Raw genomic sequence first — 24,428 nt, 5'->3', positions numbered from 1 at the left:
ACTCCTAACAGTTTTTCTATATCAGTGGTTCTCTTTTTAATGTCACCCAAAATGATATGTATTTAGCCGCGGACCCCCATCTCAAAATATTTTGTTCCAGGGACCCCCAGAGGCAAAGATTTGAGTTACAAATGTTTGCTTTAAAATATAAAATATTCAAAAATGCCATGATTTTTCAAAAATAGCAGATCTACAAGCTCGGCACTCAGTGCCACGCTACTAGCTTGTGTGTCTGCTATTTTTGAATAGCCATAAGAAATCTAAAATGACACCGATGCGTTGCCGGTCTTAATGGGTTAAATAACCCCTGACATTTAGAAAGTACCCCCCCTTTCCCCCTCTACCTCACCCCATTGATGTGTGCGTGCGTGCGTGCGTGTGGCCAGACTGGAGTCTGCACAGGGGAGCTGGAGAGCATATCAGCATTCAGCCATGAACTGTCTGTCTAGAGCTCTACTTCAATGGATCCATTTTCTATGGCTGTGAAAAGTCTGTCCTCCAGTCTCTCTCTCTCCACAGTTCTGACAACAGTTTATTTCCCCTCATTTCCCTCAATTTTCCTCAAAATGTCTCCATCAGCCGTCTTTGCGAACACTCTGCTCCTGCTCAATTTGGACCACAACAAATCTTTTTAAAATAGTTCCCTAGGTTGGGAACCACAGGACTAACACGCTCCATCTCCAGTGGCTACAACAGTAACATGCTGCCTACTTATTAATTACTGATGGTTAATAATCATGTGTCATCTCATAATATATCATTCAGAGGAACCAAACCATGACTTTTACTTTAACACTTTAATTACATTTTGCTGCAATACTTGTGTGCTTTTAAGTAGGATTTACATAAAACAGAACATTTAAAATAATTTAAGAAGGCAGAAAGTAATAGCGCCAATAGCGCCCTTAGTTAGAGAAGCAGCTAGGTGCCGATGGAGTCTGCCATAAAATCAGTGAAGCAAACTTTTAAAAGACCCATAAGCGAGATCAGTTCCTTAAGCTTCAGATCCGTCTGCAAGTAATTCCAAGCTGCAGGGGCAGCACACTTGACGAGTTCAGTTCGAGCTTTAGGGACAGTAAGTAAGCGGGTCTCGGGCATAGATATCTGGTGAGTGAGAAACGTGCAGCCTGTAAGAATCCTCAGAGCGATGTGGTACACCATATCTAACCTTTGCAAGCATTTGGCAGAGTGGCATGCATTTAAACTAGATCACCCAGAGTTCAGTAAGGGTTAGAAAGTTGCCTCAACCCGTTTTCTTTCTTGGCAACAAAGGTTCACACTTACTTACTTGTAATGTAGTATTTTTTACCTTGCTATTTTGGTACTTTTTACTCAAGTAAGTACTGTACTTCTTTCACCTCTGTGATCTCCCGAGTGCAGTTCGAACAGCTGGCTTTCCTGTGGATGGAGCGTCAGAAGTCGGGAGGGAACTACAGCCGCTACCGCGCCCAGACAGAGAAGCACGTGGTGCTGTGTGTCAGCTGCCTCAAGATCGACCTTCTCATGGACTTCCTCAATGAGTTCTTTGCTCACCCTCGTCTGCAGGTATTTTAACCACTTAAACCAGTGATTCTGAACCTTTTTTTATTTTCAAGGACCCCCATATGATATACTGTACATTAGGCCAGTGGTTCCCAACCTTTTCAGGCCGTGACCCCCCAAAATAATCATATTTGAACTGGGGACCCCCCCCCCCACCCTGATAAGCACTTGGAATGTAGCAGTTGAGGCATTTAATTTAGTTTGACTCGGTTCCACACATAAATATTGTGGAAAAAAGCAGATCTACAAGCTCACAATGCCTCGCAACGTGCCTATTTCTTATATTATTTGACAATTTGGCCAATGTTTCATAAGTTGTTCTAGTATAGTTTGTTGATTACTTTTGATGCAGTAATGGTCTTTTTCTTTTTCTTTTTTTTTGGTATTAAAAGATCTTAAAAGTCCTTAAATTGTCATCTGAGGACCCCCTAAAATCGACCCACAGGTTGAGAACCCTTGTATTAGGCCACAAACTCTCATTTGATACAATTTCTACACAATCCTCAGTGTTCCCAAAATAGGGACACAGAATTAATGTGGTTATTGTTTTCACACTGGGCAAGAGGGCATGCTGTCTCGTGCTTTGTTACTGTGTGTGTGTGTGTGTGTGTGTGTGTGTGTGTGTGTGTGTGTGTGTGTGTGTGTGTGTGTGTGTGTGTGTGTGTGTGTGTGTGTGTGTGTGTGTGTGTGTGTGTGTGTGTGTGTGCGTACCTAAGTGCGTGCGTGCGCGTCTTGTCTCTAATCCGCTGCAGAAGCTCTACCAGCTGCGGTCGAAGCGCAGGATTAATTCAGCATTAATGCAGATCAAACGCCTGTCTTATTTATGTCACAGCAGATGTGTGAGTTTGTTTGTGTGTCCGTGTGTGTGTGTGTGTCACAGTTATTAGTGCTTTGTTTGTGTGTGCCCGCCACCGTGCACATCCGCACGCCTCTAAATTTGTCTGTTGCCATTTGAAGCATGTCTCTCTCTCTCTCTCTATCTCTCTCTCTCCCTCTTTCAGCTCTCACTGTAAGCAAACAGCAAGCAGTATTTATACTTTAGATTTACACTGTGGTTGCACACCGAAAAATCTACAAGCCGATCTACAAACTCACAACGTGTCACGCTGCTGCAACGCATTGTGAGCTTGTAGATCGGCTTTTAGGTCTGCAGTTAGATCTGCTTATTCCTGCTGTTATCAGTGAATCAATGACAAAATGTGTGTGTGTGTGTGTGTGTGTGTGTGTGTGTGTGCGTGTGTGTGCGTGTGTGCGTGTGTGCGTGTGTGCGTGTGTGTGTGTGTGTGTGTGTGTGTGTGTGTGTGTGTGTGTGTGTGTGTGTGTGTGTGTGCGTGCTTGTGTGTGCAGGACTACTATGTGGTGATCTTGTGTCCAGCTGAGATGGACGTCCAGGTGCGGCGCGTTCTCCACGTTCCCCTGTGGGCCCAGAGGGTCATCTACCTGCAGGGTTCTGCCCTCAAGGACCAAGACCTGATGAGGGCCAAGTGAGTCAGTCCCCCACAGCCATGTGAGACATGAGCTGCACCAGCTGTTCTCAAAACGTTTTTAATTTCAAGGACTCCCTCTGAGTTACAGTGGTGGCAAAAGTTAAAAAAAAAATTTTACTTAGTAAAAGTATCAATACTGTAATGTAGAAACACTCTGTTACAAGTAAAAGTCTGGTGATCAAAATGTACTTAAAGTACCAAAAGTAAAAGTACTCATGCAGAATGTCCCGTTTCAAAAGTTGTGTGTAATTTATTTATTTTTTTATCGTTTGAAAATAGCCACGGTTTAAATATGGCTGAAGTGGTTAATGTGTGTTTTGTAATAAGAATCAAAATCTACAAAGTAACTAGTAACTAAAGTTCTCAAGAGTAAAAGTAAATTTTTTGCCTCTGAGATGTGGTGGAGTAGAGGTAAAAGTAATTGAAACTTGGAAATACTCCAGTAAAGTAAAAAATAGCTCAAATATTTACTTAAGTACAGTACTTAACTACATGTACTTAGTTACTTTCCACCACTGCCTGTAAGGGTCCATTTGGAACCCCCTCAAGGAACCCTGAGGGTCCCTTGACCCCACTTTGAGAACCACTGGGCTAGACCAACGTTTCTCCAACAGTTGGTTGGGACCTGTAGCTATTTTAGGTCACGAGTAAATCTCCCTTATTTTCTTACCTTTGCTATTTCTTTGAAAATGTTCACCTGTGATGCACCCACGCACAAAATAGAGATGCCAGGTTTAAAGGGATTGTAGGCAACATTAAGCCTAAATTTGAAAAATGTTTATATATATATATTTTGCATTTTTTCCCCTCTATCAGCCACTATATAATGATGCTGGGGTGTTTTCCTGCATTGAAACACAGTCCTCTTTCTGAAATCCGTATTTTCCCTACTGTTCATGTTTGTCCGGGGCGTAAATTAACGCACGCATGTGCGCATCCGTGCGCGTCCGTGTCCGTGTGAACTTTTTACTTTCGGTTTTAAAACGCTCTCAAACTTCTTATTTGAGGCACAGAATTTACTTTTCAGATAGCGTTTGGATAGAATTTAGTTGTTTAACTTCATATATGTGGTCAATTTGTCATGAAAGAGCCTATTTTTAAAAATTCAGAGAACCGGCAGGGGGCGGGCAGTTCCGCGAATTGTATCAGAATAAAGCAACCTATATTCGGCATGGCCCGTTTAGAAGTCCCCTTAACTCTATGGAAGTCCTCCCTGCGTCACCCCCTGGTGGTCGGGGAAACGAACTGCTGGAGTTTTTTTCTTTGTTTATCTCTGAACTTGCCTACAATCCCTTTAAAGTTGTAAAGCTGTTGACGTATACCTGCACTACCACTACTGAGGCCTCAACACATAGAAGGGCGCCGAGATGAAACCCCTCAGACATAAAAGCGAAATTCCTCAGACATAAAAGCAGGAGCTCATAATTACGGCACCTACGGCCTTTAGTCTGAGAGCCGTATGCGGTTATTGTTTACCTCTAGCTTTCTAACAACACAGCCCCGGCACAGCACTTTAGACCGAGTTCTGCTTCCCTAGCGAATGAAGCAAAGGAGTGAAAAAGGCCCTTTTGATTTAATTTGACTCCTTCTATCTCGTCCATAAATGGCGTGGGTTTGAAGTACGCGTTTGTTGTTCTATTGTCCTGGAGCCACCTCCTTTGTCCTCGCTCTCTCAATAACATGACAACGTCCTCCCTCTCTTTTTTCCTTCCATCATCACTGCCTCTCCGATTCTCCCTCCCCCTCCCTCTCCCCACCCTCTCTCTCTCTCTCTCTCTCTCTCTCTCCCTCTCGCTGCTGCACCTCTTGTTGTGTCCTTGGCTTGACCTCTGACCCCGTGCTCTACTAATCACCCGTAGGATGGACGATGCTGAAGCCTGCTTTATCCTCAGCAACCGGTTCGAGGTGGATCGCTTCGCTGCTGTACGTTCCTCAAACGTTTCCCTTTTAACCCATGCTGTGACTGTCCCGACAACCCATCTCAGCCTCAACCGCACCCTCATTTATGCACCCCCGCCCCCCCCACCCCATACACCTCTTTGAATGTTTCTGTGGCCGTTTAGAGGACAGTGTTTAACTGCAGCTCTGTTAACATCTGTTGGTATTCTCCCTATACACTGCCCCTCCCCATGCCTCCATCAAACCCCCCCCCCTTTAGAGCACACAGCCATGAAAGTATTAAAATTGGGATGCTGTGTGTCTGCTGTCACTGTGCAGTCGGTGGTTTAACCCATTAACACATTGACCGCCAGAGGTTAATCTCATAATGTACTCACCAGTGCCAACGTTTTATTGTTGTTTTTTGTTTTTTTCACGTCGCCATAGATCTTGTTAAAATCCTTAAGATTGAGCCGTACACGGTCTGTTTACATCGGCGACATCTCCCTGCGTGTACCAGTCCAAACCACGTGTCAAACGGAGCCGCCATGTTTGAGTTCTGACCGTTTATGTTAACATGGGAAATGCGAGGATGAAAAACTACATAGGTTTACAGGGGTTTTTGTGTACGACTTAGAATGGAGGCAGACGGGAAACAAAAAACGGGATCGCACTTCCGGTTGACTTCGGGTGGTGTTACACTGAAAATGGTCCCCCTAGAAAATTGAAAAAAGGAAAAAGCACCACAGCCCGTAGGCTACGGGATCGGCGCTTAACCGTTGGATTTAACGGCCCGTAGAACTACGGGCCCGGCGGTCAATGTGTTAAGAGCTGAGACCTGATTCTAACAGTTTTCTGGTGGTGCACACATCTTTTCATGTCAAGGACCCCCAAAATTATATGTATTTGGCCACTGACCCCGTTTTCAAAATAAAACATTTGTTCTAGGGATCCCCAGAAGCAAAGATTTGAGTAAAAAAAATTGCAAAATGCTATTTTTGAAAAAATCGGGACACACACTCTATATATATATAGCTAAAATCTAAAATGACAGATGCTTTCCCGGTTTTAATGGGTTAAAGAAGCTCATTAGTGATGAAACATAACCTCTGCCATCACAACACCCATTGACAGCTGACATGATGAGTTGTTCTCCTCTCACTTATTCTCTCTCTGTCTGTCTCTCTCTCTTTCTGTCTCTCTCTCAGGATCATCAGACCATTCTTCGAGCCTGGGCAGTGAAAGACTTTGCCCCGAATTGCCCCCTGTATGTCCAGATCCTCAAGCCGGAGAACAAGTTCCACGTCAAATTTGCAGGTTGGCAGCAGGGAGTGTGGAATCAAATTGCGTTTGTGTGTGTGTGTGTGTGCGTGTGTGTGTGCGTGTGTGTGTGTGTGCGTGTGTGTGTGTTGGGGAGGTAAGCTGAGAAAGCCTGATAATACTGGAACAGACTCAATTGGGTGGCTTATCTTGTTGAGTGCACGGTGTACACACCGCACACACACTTGTCTGTTTGTATCAGACTTCAGTTAAGACTTGTCGTGACTCGTGTACGTCACTGTTTCCCAAACACTGGGCCGGGACCCATTTTTGGGTCACGAGTAAATATCAAACACTCTGGTCTTTACTGTGTACAGACTCGACGTGCATATTATTAGCCATGCATGAGCTATAGGTGTGTATGTGAATGACTTAGACCTGAAGGGAAGTTTTTTTTTATTGAATACTTTATTAGTCAGAAATGTAAAAGTGTAAAAAGTCAGACATTAAGGCTAAAAGGTCCTGGGGACTTGTTTCCATTGTGGTCCTATGAATTCAATTCATCAACATAGCATGAAAAAATAACACAATTATACATGTCATCAGCAAATACAAAACACTATACTGTACGTACAAAGGAGAAAGGGGAAAAACGTCAACAGTGAATGACACTTCCTTTCAATGGGAATTTACATTTACCTCCCCTTGCGGTCTCCTGATAGATAGTTTCTCAGGCTTGTTTTGAAAGAACCCAGTGATTCACACGTTTTAATGGATGGTGTCAGGGCGTTCCACATTTTGGTTGTAGAATGAGAATTGTCCCATGTTTGTTCTATAATCACAAGCAGCAGTGATCCACAACAGAAATGTTTACTGCTGAAGCTCTGCAATATCAAATCTTATACAGGCTTTGCTTTGATGTGGCTGATGGTCTGCAGCCTGCTGTTCATGTCCAGTGATGTCATCAGCATCTGCTCTGTGTGATTCCTTTCCCGTTCTCCACCTGAGATCTCCTACACAGTATCTGCTCCTAGAGCCACTTTGCTCTGCAAATGTCAACTTTCCTGTTGGCCTCGCCCGCACATTTGCATTCACATTCGCATTTGCATTTTCATCTACTATTCCCACATCTCCATAGCATCGTGGAGGACAGATTGCGTTGGCCGTGTGCCACGGGGTGTCCGGTCGTTTTCATGTTGCCATTTGGAGAACCATGTTCCCTCTCTCGCTCGACACAAAATACCAATCAACAGCTAGGAGGAGGAGAGGGAAAACTCACTCTCCCACTCTGTCTGTCTGTCTGTCTCTCTCTCCCTAACACACACACACACACACACGCACACGCACACGCACACACGCACACACACACATGCATACGCACACATCGCTCTGCCTGCAGGCGTGGAGAGTGTCAAACTCAATTCTAGCTCTCCACCCTCTTCCCACCTGTCGCTATTAATGATTAACGTTTTACTTGCTACCTTGGTAAAGGGAATCCGCTTTCCTCTGACAACTTCTGTGGCTGCACTAAACGCCCCCCCCCCCCCCCCCCCACATCCCCCCACATCCCCCCACACCCCTACCCCCTTGTCTGTTCATTGTCTCACATTGTTATTAATTTGGCTCGAAGCGCTAGGTGAGAGAAAGAATTAGAAAACCAGCTCCTCTCATCTCCTTCCACTCAAATTGTGTTTGTGTGCGTGTGTGCGTGTGTGCGTGTGTGTGTGCGTGTGTGCGTGCGTGTGTGTGCGTGCGTGCGTGTGTGTGTGTGTGTGTGTGTGTGTGTGTGTGTGTGTGTGTGTGTGTGTGTGTGCGTGTGCGTGTGCGTGTGCGTGTGCGTGTGTGTGTGTGTGTCTGTTGTGTGGCCCCACATTTGTTTAGAAAAAAAGGGTCTGTTTTCAGCTTCACAAGGTTTTACATTTCACAGCAACATTTCACAGCTACTGTGCTGAAGGAGGAGAGAGTGGGGGGCCAGGTCAGACTCACACTCCGTTTGATGTGATGTACCGTATCATCTGAGGATGCCGCGTTGCATCTTCAGCGACGGGCACTGAGAGTAAACATCCCCCCAGTGCCTCGCAAGGTTAATTATCTTATTTTGAGTGAAGTTGTGCAGGGCTCTTTGTTTTGAAACAAAGCAGCCATTGTTGGAACAGCAGGTGCTTTAGCAGTCTCTGCTGCTCGCTGACTAATATGTGAGGTGCAGTGGAATGAGCAGAGTGTGCTGATGCTCGATCGCCGAAAATAGCCGATCTACAAGTCTCACAATCTATTTTTCAACGAGCAACCCTGTCGTAATCACAGTCTAGGCTTAAAGAAGTAGTTCACCCAAAACAGTGGCTTATTTTCCATCAATTACACACCCCCATGAAGCCTTGAATTCATGGAGATTTTTTTGTTTTTGTCGCATTCCTAAGCCAATAATTTGATGACAAGAGTCTCCATTGAGTCTCTGCCGGTCCTCAAATTATTGGCTCTGGAATGCGACAAAAACAAAAACAAATCTGGATCAGGGCCCACTTGAAAATCTCAAAAGCGTTGGCTGCCGCGTTAAGTGGTCAGATGGATGGGCCACAAACCGCGGGTGGACCGCCAAGCGCGTTCATTTTCAGATCAATCTATTGTGTTCCGGCTTGTAAGATTTAAATAACGTTGTATAAGTTTCCTATTTATCGGTATCACAATGAAAACTAATTTTGTCAATAATTTAAAGGGGAAAAAATATATATATTTGTTTACAGCATATATAATATATATATTTTATATCCATGTTATATTATCATTGAAATATTTTGCCAATTATTTGGGGTCCCACTTGCAATACCCTTGCGCCCCACCAGCAGTCCCTACCCCGCAGGTTGAGAACCCCCTCTAGGCTTTATAAGTTATTCATTATGAATCCCAACACTAATGATCTCAGGGCTAATAATCATGGACCGCATCCTCGGTAGACTTTTACAGTGTACTCTGTGTCATTAAGATAGGGACGCCCAGGGAACAAATCAGCATGCCATCACGTGGGCTTTTAGCGGGTTGTTGCCTCAATGTGACACTGCTTGGGAAATGCTCGCTAAGTGCCAGTGTGGGAGGCTTTTAATGAGCCCCGCAGTCAAGACTTGATTTGATCCCCAGGAATAGCTTGACAATGGCATAACGTTCATTGGGAAAGATCAGAGCATCCGTCTAAATGGGCTGTGTGGCGAAAAGAGAGACCGAGGCTTTTAATGGCAGCAGAATGGGCTTGTGGTGCCGTGTGCTGCTGCGTTGTGGTAATTGATTTCCGTTCAGTGTTGAACAGAAAGGCGCGTGTGTGTGTGTGTGTGTGTGTGCGTGTGCGTGTCTTGTTGCATGTGTTTGACTCCAGGTCAGTAATCAGGTTTGTGTGGTAGTGTGAGTTCAGGCCCCTCGAGCAGAGAGAGCACAGGAGAGGATGACGAGGGGAGATAATAGTCCTTAAGTTCTTACAGAAGTGCTGCAAGAAGGACTACTGGAAATGGGGAAAAAGGTTTTTTATTTTTGGTCCAGTTGCGTGGGGGGAGGGGGGTGGGGGCGGCCTTAACACATTCCATGCCAGACGTTAATCATAATGTACTCACCAGTGCCAACGTGTTATTGTTGTTTTTTTGTTTTTTTCACGTCGCCATAGACCTTGTTAAAATCCTTAAGATTGAGCTGTGCACTGTTTGTAAACATTGCGGACATCTCACTGCTTCTACCAGTGAAGACCACGTGTCAAACGGGGCATCCATGTTGTAGTTAGAACGGTTTACGTTAAACAGTGATATGCGAGGAGAAAAAACTACAAGGAGAAAATTTAGTTTCAGTTTCGTCATTAGAACGAGGGCCGACGGGATCGGCAAAACCGGATCCCAAATAATTCCGTTTCCGGTGGTGCTACCAGAAACGGAAGTAGATCAAAAATTTCAGAAAGTGCACTTTTGGTGAAATCAACGCGAACCAGCGGTTCGCGTAGATCTACGCGATTGGCACGTGGCGGCTTTAAATAGGTTCGCGTGGATCTACGCGATTGGCACTCAATGTGTTAAGGGTCTTAAGGGTCTTAAGCCTCGGATATGATTTGTGCCAAGCCCCTGATCTCTTTATGCTGATTTATTATTTTATTTTGACTATTTTATTACACTTACTTACATTTTCCCTTACCAGATATAATTCAGCAAAGAGCGAACGAGCCCATTTAGACCTGTTAAACCTATACGTTGTTATACCTTTCAATCCGGGACAGCATCTGTGACACTTGCTACACGTTGCTACTGTATATATGGCGACATTAATTATTGTATTATTTTTTTAATTAAAATGTTATTTTTTATAAATTGTTTCAGAGAACTGTTAGGATTTAGAAGTTGTTTTTAGAATCGGCCTCTGGTCTAAATGGGATAAAGATTACTGGTATGCTAATTATACTGGGTCCTGGGACCACCTGCGTTGTGAGCTTGTAGATCAGCTATTTTCAAATAGCCGAAGTATGTATAGGGCTGAAGTGGTTAATGTATTGTTATGTGGGCCTAATAATAATCAAAATCCACAAAGTAACTAGTAACTCAAGTTTTCAAATAATTGTAGTGGAGTAAAATATTTGCCTCTGAGATGTAGTAGAAGTTAAAGTAGCCTATACTGAAAATTGGGAATACACCATTAAAGTAAAAAAATACCTCAAAACTGTACTTAAGTACTTGTACTTTTACTTTACACCGCTGCTCTTATGAGTCTGTATGTAACTCTGAGAGTGTACAAATGTTCAACAAACACGGATGATTTTACAGTGTAGATTTGGGTCCCAGAGATTTAAAAACAAAATCTTATCAAACAGGGGGGGTCTGTGCTGTTAATGCATAATGATCAAACTGAGGGGAGGGGGTCTTTGAAAGAAGAGAGGTTGAGAATCACTGGTGTAGTAGTAGTGTCTATAAGGCAAAAGCCCAGCGGGCTCTGGTCTTTGTCTGGACTCCACGCCTGTCACGCACACAGGCAGATACATGGCAGTACATGGTTATTGCCAGAGGCATGGTGGACAATCTGAAGCCCAGCCGTCTCCACGGTGCGGGCAGGAACCTTGCACCTGCTCCACCCAGACAGACAGACAGACACCCATATAGCTATTATTAACCCATTCAATCCAGGAAACACATCTACAAATGTCACATAATACACATCTACAGTTTTCTGAAAACCGTATGTTGCTATAATATCAGCGGTTCTGTCAAGGACCACCCAAAATGATATGTGTTTGGTTGCGGACCCCCCTTCTCAAAATATTTTGTTCCAGGGACCCCCATGAAGCAAAGATTTGCGTTACAAATGTTCGCTTTAAAAATATATATATTCAAAGATTTGCACAAATTTTCATGATTTTTCAAAAAAAAAATAGCAGATCTGCAAGCTCATAGTGCGGCACAGCCAAAGTATAAAATAATGGCTATAGCTAAAATCTAAAATGACACAGATGCGTTCCCGGATTGAATGGGTTAATCCATTAAGACCTGAGGCCGATTCTACAAATGCCTTCTAAATCAGTAGTTCTCAAAGCCAAGGACCCCCAAAATGTATTTGGCCGCGGACCCCCATCTGAAAATATGTTGTGCCAGGGACCCCCAGAAGAGAACACTTTAAAGATTTTTCAAAAATGTTCAAAAATAGCCTATACAAGCTTAAAAACATGAATAGTGGAAATAGCTACAAGCTCACAAGTTGTAAGCTTGTAGATCTGCTATTTCCACTATTTTTTAAATGTTTTGAAAATACATGAACATTTCAACATGTAAACAATTATGATGATGTGTGTGTGTGTGTGTGTGTGTGTGTGTGTGTGTGTGTGTGTGTGTGTGTGCGTGCGCGTGCGTGCGTGCGTGCGTGCGTGCGTGCGTGCGTGCGTGCGTGCGTGCGTGCGTGCGTGCGTGCGTGCGTGCGTGCGTGCGTGCGTGCGTGCGTGCGTGCGTGCGTGCGTGCGTCTATGTATGCACGTGTGCTCTTGCGTGTGTGTGGTAAGCTGTTTGCTTTAAGAATCAAGTGAAGTCGATTCAATCAAGTCCTTACTCAAGGTCCATTAGCACGGTGTTAAAAGCCTCTATTTTGAATGGGATGTGACTGAATACCAGCTTGCTGGTATCATTGACCAACATAAAGTGCTATTTAGAGCTCTGGCTGATAAACAAGCTGCTTTAATTAACACTGAACCATCACCACGCCATTCATGACTTCAAGTCTACTCAGCCTCTTTATTTCGTTGCTGTCAATCCTTAGAGCCTAGCGCTCTCGCTAGTGGGACTAAACATGAAAACAATTAAAAAGAATGATAAAATTATGTTCATGTCCCGGGAACAACTGATTGACCTCAAACTTGGCGTGTGTGTCCCAAATGACCCGGGGTGCAGTGGGCAGCGTTTCTATGACAGGTCATTACAGTCTAAAATGTCACAAAATTTCACAATCTTTGAAAAGTTCTAAAATGGCGAAAATAGCAGATCTACAAGCTCATCTACACAATTGGCTATTTTTGTAACAAAGTATAGGCCTTAATTGGTCAAAATTTTAATTAAAATAAACAGAAAAAAGTTTTGTTAAATGAAGTGTCTCGCTAGAGGAAAGGCCATGGGGTCACCAAAACTGTCAGGATTACTCTGCAATCTGGCTAATGGATTATGAGATAATATCCTGTATGCAAAGTTGACATTATGGCCCGAGGATGGCGTTAGAGAAAAGATCCGAGGGTCACCAAAATCAGTGGGGTTCATCTGGGGAGCAGCGAATTGCATGACAATCCAACCAGTAAGTTGAGTTTTCGAGACTGTCTTATTTGGGGAGCAAACTGTAGAGTTTCATGCCAGTCGGCATATTGCTCGATTAAAAAATCAGACCAGCAAATGTTTAAAATGCAGCAAATGTTTAAAATGGACATGCTAAATAGATATAGGATAGAATAGCTAGTTAGGTATAACAGATGTAGGTTTAGATCTGGAGCATCATTTCGAATTTTTTTAAATGAGAGTGTGTAAACACTGGGGCGGAAAGCCAAAATATTTTTTCTAAAGGTTTGAGATATCTGATACATAAAGAAGGGGTCGGACCTGATACGTTTTCACAAAACTTCTTCCTACTCATTTTTCGAACATGGAATATAATTTGAGGATGATGTTAAAATAACTTTGGCGCTGTTTTTTTAATGGAATTTTCCCTTTTATTCTCCTTCTCCTGTCTTTTTCTCATTTATGTTCGAAATAAATGAAATAAATGAAAAAAGGCTGCTCTCTGAAGTTTGCTACTGATGTTGAAATACGGAGCACATTTTAACATCAAGCATGAGCGTGTCGGTAACGGAGACAGGTGTAATATGCCTGCTCGTCAGTGAAGAGAATGCAATCAGGAATTACACAGCAGGGGGGGGGTGCTGGATGCGCCCAGCTCCCTGGTAATATAAAAGCACTAATCTTTTCTGTCGGTCTTTCCATTGAAGGAAGGAGCTGTGTGCAGACAGCAACAGATAAATGAGCCGACTGTTATCTGTGTTTGATCACTGCTGTTGGTCGTGTTGGCTCCTAGAGCTGTGTTAATCACTTAAGCGCTATATACTTCGCCGTACGACGGATAGCGAAAATAGGCGATTTGCAAGCTCACAGTGTGTCGCGGTGCTATGCGTTGTGAGCTTGTAGATCTTCTATTTTGTAATGACATCACCAAAACAGAGACCCCAGGTTGAAAGTGGTTTATTTTGTAAAAGGATCCCCATTAGTTGACGCCTCAACGACCGCTAGTCTTCCGACGACCGCTAGTTATATACATTACATAACAACCAATAAAATAGAATACACAAAAAACATGACATATGCTATATATCACATAAGATAGAATGAATAGAATGAATGAATGCACCTGAGAGCCGACACCGACAGACAGCTGCTATGGTGCTAAAACAGCCTATGGCTTGATGTCTTTTTCTTTGTTTTTGGGGGGGCTTTTATGCCTTTATTTGACAGGACAGTAGGCTGACAGGAAATGGGGAGAGACAGGCGACACGCTGTCAGGCAACATTGAGCTTAGGTGCCTGGACCACTACGCCAGCGGTCGAGGCCGGTTTGATGTCTTTTTCAACAACAAGCCCACGGCTATCCGACGGTTTCGAAGCTTTCGAAGCTTTCGAAGCTTCCCTACAACTTGCGACCCGATGCGACAGTGTACCCACTGCCCATTCAACAGCAGATTTTTGGCAACAGACGCTTTCCAACACTCACCGCCGCCGCCGTCGTCGGTGCGGTGGAGACCTACCTTTAGTGTTGGATGCAGAGGGGATGTTGCTAGGTCTCCCCAGCACCCCCGCAAAACAGAGCAATGGGCTCCGAATACTAAGACAATAATATATCATGTAGGGGTAAACACAAGCTAGCTGCCCAGCAGAGCCAGGAAAATAGACAACATGAAGATACTAGGGCTTAATTCCCTTAATTATTCCCTGTTGGCCATGCATATTTTTACACGTGTAAATATCCTGCCTGAAACATTAGTGCAATTACACTGTACATCTACAGCGTGCGTGCGTGCGTGCGTGCGTGCGTGCGTGCGTGCGTGCGTGCGTGCGTGCGTGCGTGCGTGCGTGCGTGCGTGCGTGCGTGCGTGTGTTTTGTACGTGTGTGTGTGTGTGTGTGTGTGTGTGAGAGTGTGAGTGTGAGAGTGTGTGTGTGTGTGTGTGTGTGTGTGTGTGTGTGTGTGGGGCTTTGGAGATAAAAAATGGAGTCATTCATTTTATCAGTGTAATTAGTGAAATGCATGATGAGTCTTTACAGCAGCCCACAGGCCTTATTTAATTTTAACCTCAATTACAGCAGCTTTTAGGCAGCATGTGAGCTGTTAGTGGAGAAGTATGTATGCATTATCATGCATGCAGTATATTGTTGCTGTCGGGAAGAAACCTTGTATGTCCAAAAGAAAACTGTTACTTTTCAGGAAATGGGGGAAATACTTTTCTTTGGTTAAATGTCCTATATTAAAATTGGCTAGTGGGAGGGCCGGCCTCCCGGCGTGCCAGCGGACGGCGTGCCAGCGGACCGGCGTGCCAGCGGACCGGCGTGCCAGTAGACAGACAGATACAGAAATCTCCATATATGGCCACGAAACGGACAGAGACAGACAGGTACAATGGGCACTCTGACAAAGCCCTTGACACTATGACTCAGACATATTGGTCGGATTGGCGGTGCAACGTAGATGTTCGAACCTATAGTTAGAAAAACAAATACTGACACACTCTATCACTTTCACTTTAAAAACAAATCGAATTGCAACATCAAAGTTCATAACGAGTCGTGACATGTAGATCCACGCTCTTGTAATACGAAGTAGGTCGCTAATTTACGGGGGAAAAAAGCATAAAGAGTTGAAATATGGAGAGGTTTCTGCCCGACAGCGACGATATTAATTATGCACACTGTGTTGTTGCCCTGATGAACATCAAGTATTCTGCCTGGCTGGTGAAACATCATTATTGTCAGGCAGAAACCTCGTATCTCCACATTAAAACTTTCTATGTTTTTTTGTCACTTAATGCCCTACTTCGTCGTACAAGGCCGTCAAGGAACAGTAGTGAAAATAGCCGATCTGCAGATACTTTCACTATTTCCGAAATGTTTTGTTCCATCTCTTTAGTTTAGTTTAGTTTAGTTTATTTGCACCTACATTTTTTAAACGTGAAAAAAACTAAAATGGAAAAATATGGAAAAGAACAAAAATCTAAATCAAAGCATGTGCCGGAAAGGCCTTAAAGCCCCAGGAGGTCGGGTTGTGGAGTGACCTTCCTAAAAGCTATCATTAAAGCTTCTCCTGGCAAGGTAACGGTTACATACTGTACAAGGTTTCCACCCGACGGCAACGATTTATGGTTGTTGTTTGTGTTTTGCTGAGGCGGGCGTGCGTGAGCCGCCACTGATGAGCCTCTCTCTCTCTCTCTCTCTCTTTTTCTCTCTCTCTGGCTCCTTGCAGATCATGTGGTGTGTGAAGAGGAGTTTAAATACGCCATGCTGGCTTTAAACTGCGTGTGTCCAGCAACCTCCACCCTGATCACCCTATTGATCCACTCCTCCAGGGGACAGTGAGTACAAAACCAGGCCTGGTTCACGTATGCTCTAGCAGCACCGTGGTGTCGTGCTCCACAGCAATGATGTGATTTTTTACTAACGGAAAAAAAAATACTGGGAAATGTGTCGAGTGAAAAGGGCCGTACGACGAAATGTAATTTAAGGCTGGACTAACTAACCGAAAAGATATTGACGCAGATATTTAGAACCAATAACCGACTTAATGTAGTATCACAATGCATCGCAGGAAAATAGCGGAAAATCGTGTCAGACGGAAATGTGTATGGCCTATATGTGTATATATAAAAAAATGGTGACGCTAAATTAACTAATTTCGCTGGGGACCCCCTGGTACCCCCACAAGGACCCCTGGGGGTCCCCGGACCCCACTTTGAGAACCAATGCTGTACAGAACATAATCCTGCACAGTGTTGCCCTGATGCCCTGCACTGGGAAGATATGAACAGGGAATTAGTTTGTCGCAAACAAATCATTTGTTAGTTGTAGGAGTGCAAAGGTCCCATGTGAATCTATAGACGTCTTTTGTTCCAGTCCTCAAGAGGTCCTTAAGCTTCCAGCTGGACCGTTGTGAGCCTTGGCATGCACTGGTGGCATGTGCCAATGACAAATGCCCAGTGTTTGTCACTCTCCAACCCTTCTGTCTGTGGAGTGACATTAGCCCATTAAGACCCGGGAAACGCATACTGTAGATCTGTGTCATTTTAAGATGTCTTTGGGTTATTCAAAAATGGCAGATACAAGCTCCGAGTGCCACGCTACGAGCTTATAGATCTGCTATTTTTGAAAAACAATCTTGAATTTTTTTAACTCAAATCTTTACTTCAACAAATGTCTTCTAAATCCTAACAGTTAAAAAGAAAAAAAAAAAAAACGTATGTTGCTATAATATCAGTGGTTCTCAAAATATTTTGTTCCAGGGACCCCCTGAAGCAAAGATTTGAGTTAAATAATAATATGTATATTCAAAGGTTTGCACACATTTTCACGATTTTTTTCTCTCAAAAATAGCAGATCTACAAGCTCATGAGCTTGTATGTCTGCTATTTTTGAATAGCCAAAGAAATATTAAAATGACACAGATGCTTTCCCAGTCTTACTGGGTTAAGCTCGCCTGACACACTGCACTGTCGTGTCAAGCTCTGTTTTTTGCAGCCTGCCCACCCGCCCACAGTCACACTCCCCACGGCCCGGGGCCTGTTCTCAGGCCTGTTCACACCTACTGGCCACCACGAATTCACTGGTGGACATGTAACTAAGTACATTTACTCAAGTACTGTACTTAAAGGACCCCTTCACCTATTTTCATCTTCATATAGCTGGTTCTCGCTAATGCTCATAATAAAAATGGCACCGTTTCTGTCTGCTCCCTCTGTGTCTCAGAGGGGGGCTGTGTGGACAGTTCAGAAACCTGCCTACCAGTGACATCATCCACTGGGGTTCCATGCTAATAGAAACTGTGGCTTTCTCTTCCAAGTTAGCATGCCGAAACAGAAGCCATTGTTCTTGCATTAATAAGTAAATAAATACAAAACGTTTGAAATATTGTTTGAAATGACCAAACTTGTCCACAGCCCTCTGATACACAGACCTACAGTAATAGACAGAAATGGTACCATATTATAATGATCATTAGTGAGGACCAATTATATGAATATAGGTTGAAAATGGCCAAAGTGGTCCTTTAAGTACAATCTTGAGGTACATTTGCTTTTTTTGCTTTAGTATTTCCATTTTTTTAATACTTTATATACTTCTACTCCACTACATCTCAGAGGCAAATCTAGTACTTCTTCATGTTTTACACTACAATTATTTAACAGATTTAGTAAATTACATTGCAGATTAAGATTATCACTACACAATCTAACCATTTAGGCTCCATTTTATAATTTGTCTATTCGAAAATAGCTGAGCTTGTAGATCAGCATTTATTTTTTTACAGATTTGACACATTTTAGTACTTTTACTTTGGTATTATACACACTACAGTAAGTATATTTTGATGCCAATACTTTTGTACTTTTCTTTCCCCACCCGCCCATGGTCACATTCTCTCCACAACCCACACCTGTTCACACCCTCTGGCCGCCACATATTAAACCATATCGTCGCTTTCAGGGGGAAACCTTGTATGTCCAAAACTGTTCCTTTTTTATTATTATTAAAGTAAACTTTCTTAAATAGTGAAAATAGCCAATCTACAAGCTCACAACGCCTCGCGTCGCATGTGAGCTTGTAGATCGGCTATTTTCACTACTTTGTTTCTTGAGACTCTGGTATGAGGAAGTAGGCCATTAAAGGATGGAAAAACATATGGAGATACTAGGTTTCTGCCCGACGGAAACAATATATCCATCTTCAGATGATTATTGTCCATGACCGCCTTCAACGTGTGACATTGTACTTTTTAACCCTATAAAACCGGGAACGCATCTGTGTAACCACTTTAACCATTACTGCGCTACGAGCTTGTAGATCTGCTATTTATTTGTATTAAGCGTAATTTTTTTTTGCAAATCTTTAAATATATATATTAAATATAAATATTATAAAAATATATGTATATATATATATATATCAAAAATATATAAAATAAATATTAAATATAAAAACGAATGTTGCTATAATCAGAGGCTCTCACACTTTTTCATGTCAAGGACCACCCAAAATGATATGTGTGGTCCCATCTCAAAATATTTTGTTCCAGGGACCCCCCCAGCAAAGATTTGAGTTAAAAGTGTATGTATATATTCAAAGATTTGCACACATTTTCACGATTGTTAAAAAAAATAAGCAGATCTACAAGCTCATAGCGCGGCACTGGGTGGCGCGCTATGAGCTTGTATATCTGCTATTTTTTAATAGCCAAAGAAATCTAAGAATGACACAGACACGTTCCCGGCCTTAATGGGTTAAGGCTTCTTCAGGCTGACGACATGTGACAAGTGGCCTTGCACATGTGTCTGTGTGCTGCTGATTGACGTATTGATCAGCAGCCTGGAAAACAGACGTCAGCAGCCGTTACCACAGCAGCCTTGACAGGAAATGACTATGGTTGTGTGGGCGGGGCCACTCATAGATGTGTAGATAGATACCACCGTGTAATTGGCCTGGCTGCTACCAGTGGTGGAAAGTAACTAAATACATTTACTCAAGAAACTGGTATTTTTACTTTACTGGTGCACTTCCCATTTTCTATCTCAAAATTGTACTTAAGTACAGTACTTGAGTAAATGTACTTAGTTACTTTACACCACTGGTCCCTTGTTGCATGTAATTATATGTTTTTCTATGAACTATGAGTCTGCGATAAAGACATTCATTCATTCATTCATTCATTCACTCATTCATTCATTCATTCTCCATCAATCCATTCTCATCATATTTTCAATTTTCAACCGATTGTCAAGCGGTTTGGTTTGTTACAAATGTCCAACATAATATGTTATGATGCAGGTTACCTGTATCATAACAGGTATCCACAGTGCGAGCATGTACATCTGCTAAAAAAAACAACAACTACTTTTTTTTTAATCGAAAATGTTTGGAAACGTTTGAATAATTTAGATTTTTTTTAACACAAATCTTCTCTTCTGGGGGTCCCTGGCCCAAAACTTTTTCAGATGGGGGTCCGCAGCCAAATACAATCAATTTGGGGGTCCTTGGCACGAAAACGTTTGAGAACTACTGTTATATACAGTACGACTCTTTCTTTTTCCTTTATTTATTCAGGGGAGCCCATTGAGAGCAAGCTCTCTTTTTCAAGGACGCCCTGATAACAGCATCTAAAACAAATGAAATACATACATAATGAAAAACCATAACAAACATTTGAATCAAATTACGATCATCACAGATATAAATAAATATAGTGTTACATGAAACAGGTGCAGTTACTATGCAATGTGTCCTCAAGAAGTACCCTAAATGTTTCTATTGAGACCAATCGCTCCAGTTTCAGAGAGTCCTGAAGTTTGTTCCATTTGTGTGGAGCATAATACATGAAAGCAGTCTTTCCTTGTTCACTGCTCTTCCGTGGACTGGTATATCTAATGTGTGATTGTGAACGTGTTGCATGTCCAGTAACCTTTGGCTCTAAAAGCGAAGATAGGTACAGAGGAAGCTCACCACACAAGGCCTTATAAATAAATAACATACAATGCTGCTCTCTACTACGTACTGCGAGAGAAGGCCAACCCACTTCATCATATAAAATACAGCGATGGGTGAGATAATCATCACCAGTGATAAAACGTGGGGCACTGTGGTAGACTGCATCGAGAGGCTTAAGTGTGGAGATTGAAGCATGTACAGCACATCACCATAGTCAAACACAGACATGACAGATTGAGTAACAGTTTTTCTGTTGGTAAAGGAAAAGCAGGACCTGTTTCTGTAGTGTAGAGGAAACCAATCTGTCCTCTTAGTTTTTTGATAAGGTTCTCCACATGAATCTTAAATGAGAGCTTGGAATCTAGCCAAATGCCCAGGTATTTATAAGAGGAGACCAGCTCAATTTGTTCACCTTTAAGAGTGTAAACACCCGATGAGGGATTTATGTTTGGAGACCTAGTAATTACCATACATTTTGTTTCTTAGAGTCACTCAGGTATATCCTGCAGTGGACTTCTAGCCAGTTGCCCTTACCAATATGGCGGTGACATATATTACATTATGTCTATGGTGGCACTGAGTGATCTATATTACATTATGTCTATGGTGGTACTGAGTGACGTATATTACATTATATCTATGGTGGTACTGAGTGACGTATATTAAATTATGTCTATGGTGGTACTGAGTGACTTATATTACATTATACTGAGTGACGTATATTACATTGTCTATGGTGGTACTGACGTATATTACATTATGTCTATGGGGGTACTGAGCTGGAAGCATTACAGTCCCCTCATGGCCAATCAGTCATGGAACAACATGGAACAGCCTTCCCCCTGTGGTTGTTGGAGATATTACATCAAGTAGGGTTCATGCCTTTAAGAGGAGACTGAACAAACACCTCCTCATTAAGAGACTGTAATCCCATAAAGCTCAAGGACATTTCATCATCCAACACGTTATATATACTCCTGACTAAGTAGCTGCAGATCAGTGATAGGCTCTTTGAATGTTATTCATAAAGCCTGTATCTGCCCAAGCTTAATGTAAAAGTCCCTTACCTTTTCTGTCTCAGGGAGGGCGGAGCAAGCTCGGCCGACCAATGGCAGCGCACCTACCGGCGCTGCTCGGCCAATGAGGTGCATCACATCCGTCTGGAGGAAAGCAAATTCTTCGGGGAGTACCATGGGAAGAGTTTCACCTTCGCCTCTTTCCACGCTCATAAAAAGTAAGGCCATCATCATCGTATTATTATTTATTTATTTATTTGTTTGTTTGTTTGTTAGAATAAGTGTTAACCATAACAAAGTCGCCTACAAATGCATCGCATTATAACAATTTTATTTAACTGCAATGCAAAATCAGTATGCACTGCAATCTGAGCTGGGAACAAAACAAAAAACTATTTAGCCTATTTATTTTTCGGCCTTTTTTTTCACATTCATGCACTGCATTCCAGTAAGTTGTTTTTGATCAAATGGCAATGTAGCCAAATGTAACCAGATGTAAAATAAAGAAATTGCCTTTCTCTCACATCTTGAGAATGAAAGGACACAAGGAACAAGCCGTTCCTGAGAAATATCCAATCTCTGCAGGTTCATTTCAACGTATGAATTTCACATGGATGTACCGGCGGGCCATGAATAATACATTTTAGGAAGGAAGCCTCGGGCCATATGAAATCTGCCCTCGTTGCCATGATTGGTCCCCTCCGGACTGGACTTTGGACATGGGTCTTCAACAGGGGGTCCGGGACCCCTAGGTGGTCCTCCGAGTTACTACAGGGGGGGTCGCCAAATCTTTAGATAGATAGATGCTTAATTTGTCCTTGCGGAAATTCATTTTTTGTTTGATAACAGCTTTTTCTTTTTTACATAAACACTTAAACCCCCTAGCATCCCTAATCTGGTGGGAACATTCGCCGAAAATAGCAGATCTACAAGCTCACAACGCGTCGCAGCGCGACGCGTTGTGGGCTTGTAGATCTGCTATTTTCTGCGAAAGATGTTTGGTGTAGAGGGGGAAAAGGAGCAGACCAAGTACAGAGCCTAATGTCAAATTCACTAAAGCCCCTTTCTCATACGAACACTGCAAAATGTCCGGGGAATCAGGTCAGGACAATTGTTGGGTGTTGGCCTTTCAAACATGTACAGTGCAACAGGAGAATGCCCGTGTCAGTAAATAGATGTCTTGGTAGTAGACATCGCACACATTAGCTACCCCCACGTACATTATAACAGCCTGAGGGTGATGCGAGGATCAAATGCAATCATTGTGTTACTTCCGTCCACAGAACATGACAGATACATACATGCTCTATGAACACAGAGAGGAATGTTGGAGGTTCCTTCCTTAATATTATCCTGGAAGGCAAAAGGGGTGTGGCTTTAGGGGAAATGGGCGTGGCTTTAAACAAAAGACTAGGCCGCTATCTGGTGGTCAAAAAATTAACTACAGATTTTAAAGTTGCAACATTCAGAGAAAGAAATTCGCTATGTCTCTGAAACAGTGTTAAAAGGAGTTGCATTGCATAATGTTATTTAATACTGCAGTTTTTATTGTTTAGCTTGCCACAAGCTGCTATAAATGCTTCTTTAAGAAAAATAAATTAACATAATAATGAAAATAGTGAAAGAAAAAAAATAAAATAAATTGATAATAATAATCATGATAATAAGGAAAGGAGAAAAAAAATGACAGAAAAAAATAAGCTATCCCTTCTTGCAAAAACAGTGACAATGAAAACTGTGGCTTTGTGTCTGCGTGTGGCCTTGCAGGTACGGCGTGTGTCTGATCGGCGTGCGCCGCCTGGACACCACCAACATCCTGCTGAACCCGGGCCCCTGCCACATCATGGGGGGCTCGGACATGTGCTTCTACATCAACATCTCCAAGGAGGAGAACTCTGCCTTCGTCAGGGGCCAGAGGGACCAGCCCTCCTCCTCGGGGCGGGGCGGCGGCAAACCCGGGGGCGGCAGCAAGGCGAGGGAGCAGACCATCTACCACGGCCTCACCCGCCTGCCGGTCCACAGCATCATCGCCAGCATGGGTCAGTAGGCCGCCTGTCACCATTATTGACTGATTGATTGATTGAATACTTTATTAGACAGAAATGTAAACAGCAGGAGGCACAGTCAGACATAAAAGGATAACACCAAAAAAGTCCTGGGGACTTGTTTCCATTGTGGTCCTATGTATGTCCTTTGTACCAAAATATAATATCTTCAACAAATATAAAACACTATATGTACAGAGTAGAAAAGGGGGAAAGGGGGGGGGGGAATGTAGGCAGTGAATGCCATCACCTTTCTATGGGACAAATGACATTTTACATGACGATTCATTGTCACACCAATAATTGCGATTTAAACGATTTAATTGTGTTTTTGTCATTGAGCACTGGAACGTTATGAATTAGAAAATTACATTTCTTATTGGCTTTTAATGCTTTGAAGTTGCCCAGGGCAGATATGATAAATAACCTAAATATACAAAGAAATAACTGGTATATTTAGTAACGTTATGCTTAAAAAAAAAACATTAATAGTGGAAATAGCTGGTCTCTACTTTCAATGCGTGACACTGGTGCACAACCACATGTAAATCAGGCGTACACTCAGATACTCCACACGCTCAAACATGACTCAGAGATAGTTCAGGGGTTCTCAACCTTTTCAAAATAATCATATTTGAACTGGGAACCCCCAGAATAATTATATTTGAACTACTGGGGACCCCCAAAATAATCATGTTTGAACTGGGGACCCCCCCACCCTCACCCTGACAAGCACTTGGAATTGTAGGAGCTGGGGCATTACATAGTTTGACTCGGTTCCACAGATACATATTGTGAAAATAGCCGATTTACAAGATCACAACGCCTCGCCTTGCGTGGCGTTGTGAGCTTGTAGATCAGCTATTTGTTTGACCAGTTTTTATAGTATAGTTGATTACTTTTGATGCAGCAAAAATCGTGTGGTCGGGGGTCCCGACCCACAGGTTGAGAACCACTGCCAAAGTTCACTGGTCCATGTATTTC

General features: G+C 42.8%; 1 protein-coding gene across 4 annotated transcripts in view; it reads left to right on the top strand.

Annotated features, from left to right (window-relative positions):
• Window positions 1-24,428, top strand: part of kcnt2b (potassium sodium-activated channel subfamily T member 2b) — an 85,263-nt gene that overhangs the window by 41,334 nt on the left and 19,501 nt on the right. For all 4 annotated transcript variants that reach the window (XM_080446709.1, XM_080446708.1, XM_080446707.1 and 1 more), the window contains exons 11-17: window positions 1,381-1,545; window positions 2,890-3,026; window positions 4,889-4,952; window positions 6,116-6,224; window positions 16,155-16,263; window positions 21,465-21,617; window positions 23,167-23,438. In XM_080446709.1, the coding sequence (XP_080302835.1) occupies window positions 1,381-1,545; window positions 2,890-3,026; window positions 4,889-4,952; window positions 6,116-6,224; window positions 16,155-16,263; window positions 21,465-21,617; window positions 23,167-23,438 (1,009 nt within the window). The remainder of the gene's footprint in view (window positions 1-1,380; window positions 1,546-2,889; window positions 3,027-4,888; window positions 4,953-6,115; window positions 6,225-16,154; window positions 16,264-21,464; window positions 21,618-23,166; window positions 23,439-24,428) is intronic.

The sequence above is a fragment of the Gymnoscopelus braueri genome (assembly GCF_963280865.1).
Source record: "Gymnoscopelus braueri genome assembly, chromosome: 13".
In the NCBI taxonomy this organism is placed as follows: domain Eukaryota; kingdom Metazoa; phylum Chordata; class Actinopteri; order Myctophiformes; family Myctophidae; genus Gymnoscopelus; species Gymnoscopelus braueri.
The sequence above is the reverse complement of the archived record's forward strand: the minus strand, read 5'-3'. Positions and strand labels throughout refer to the sequence as shown.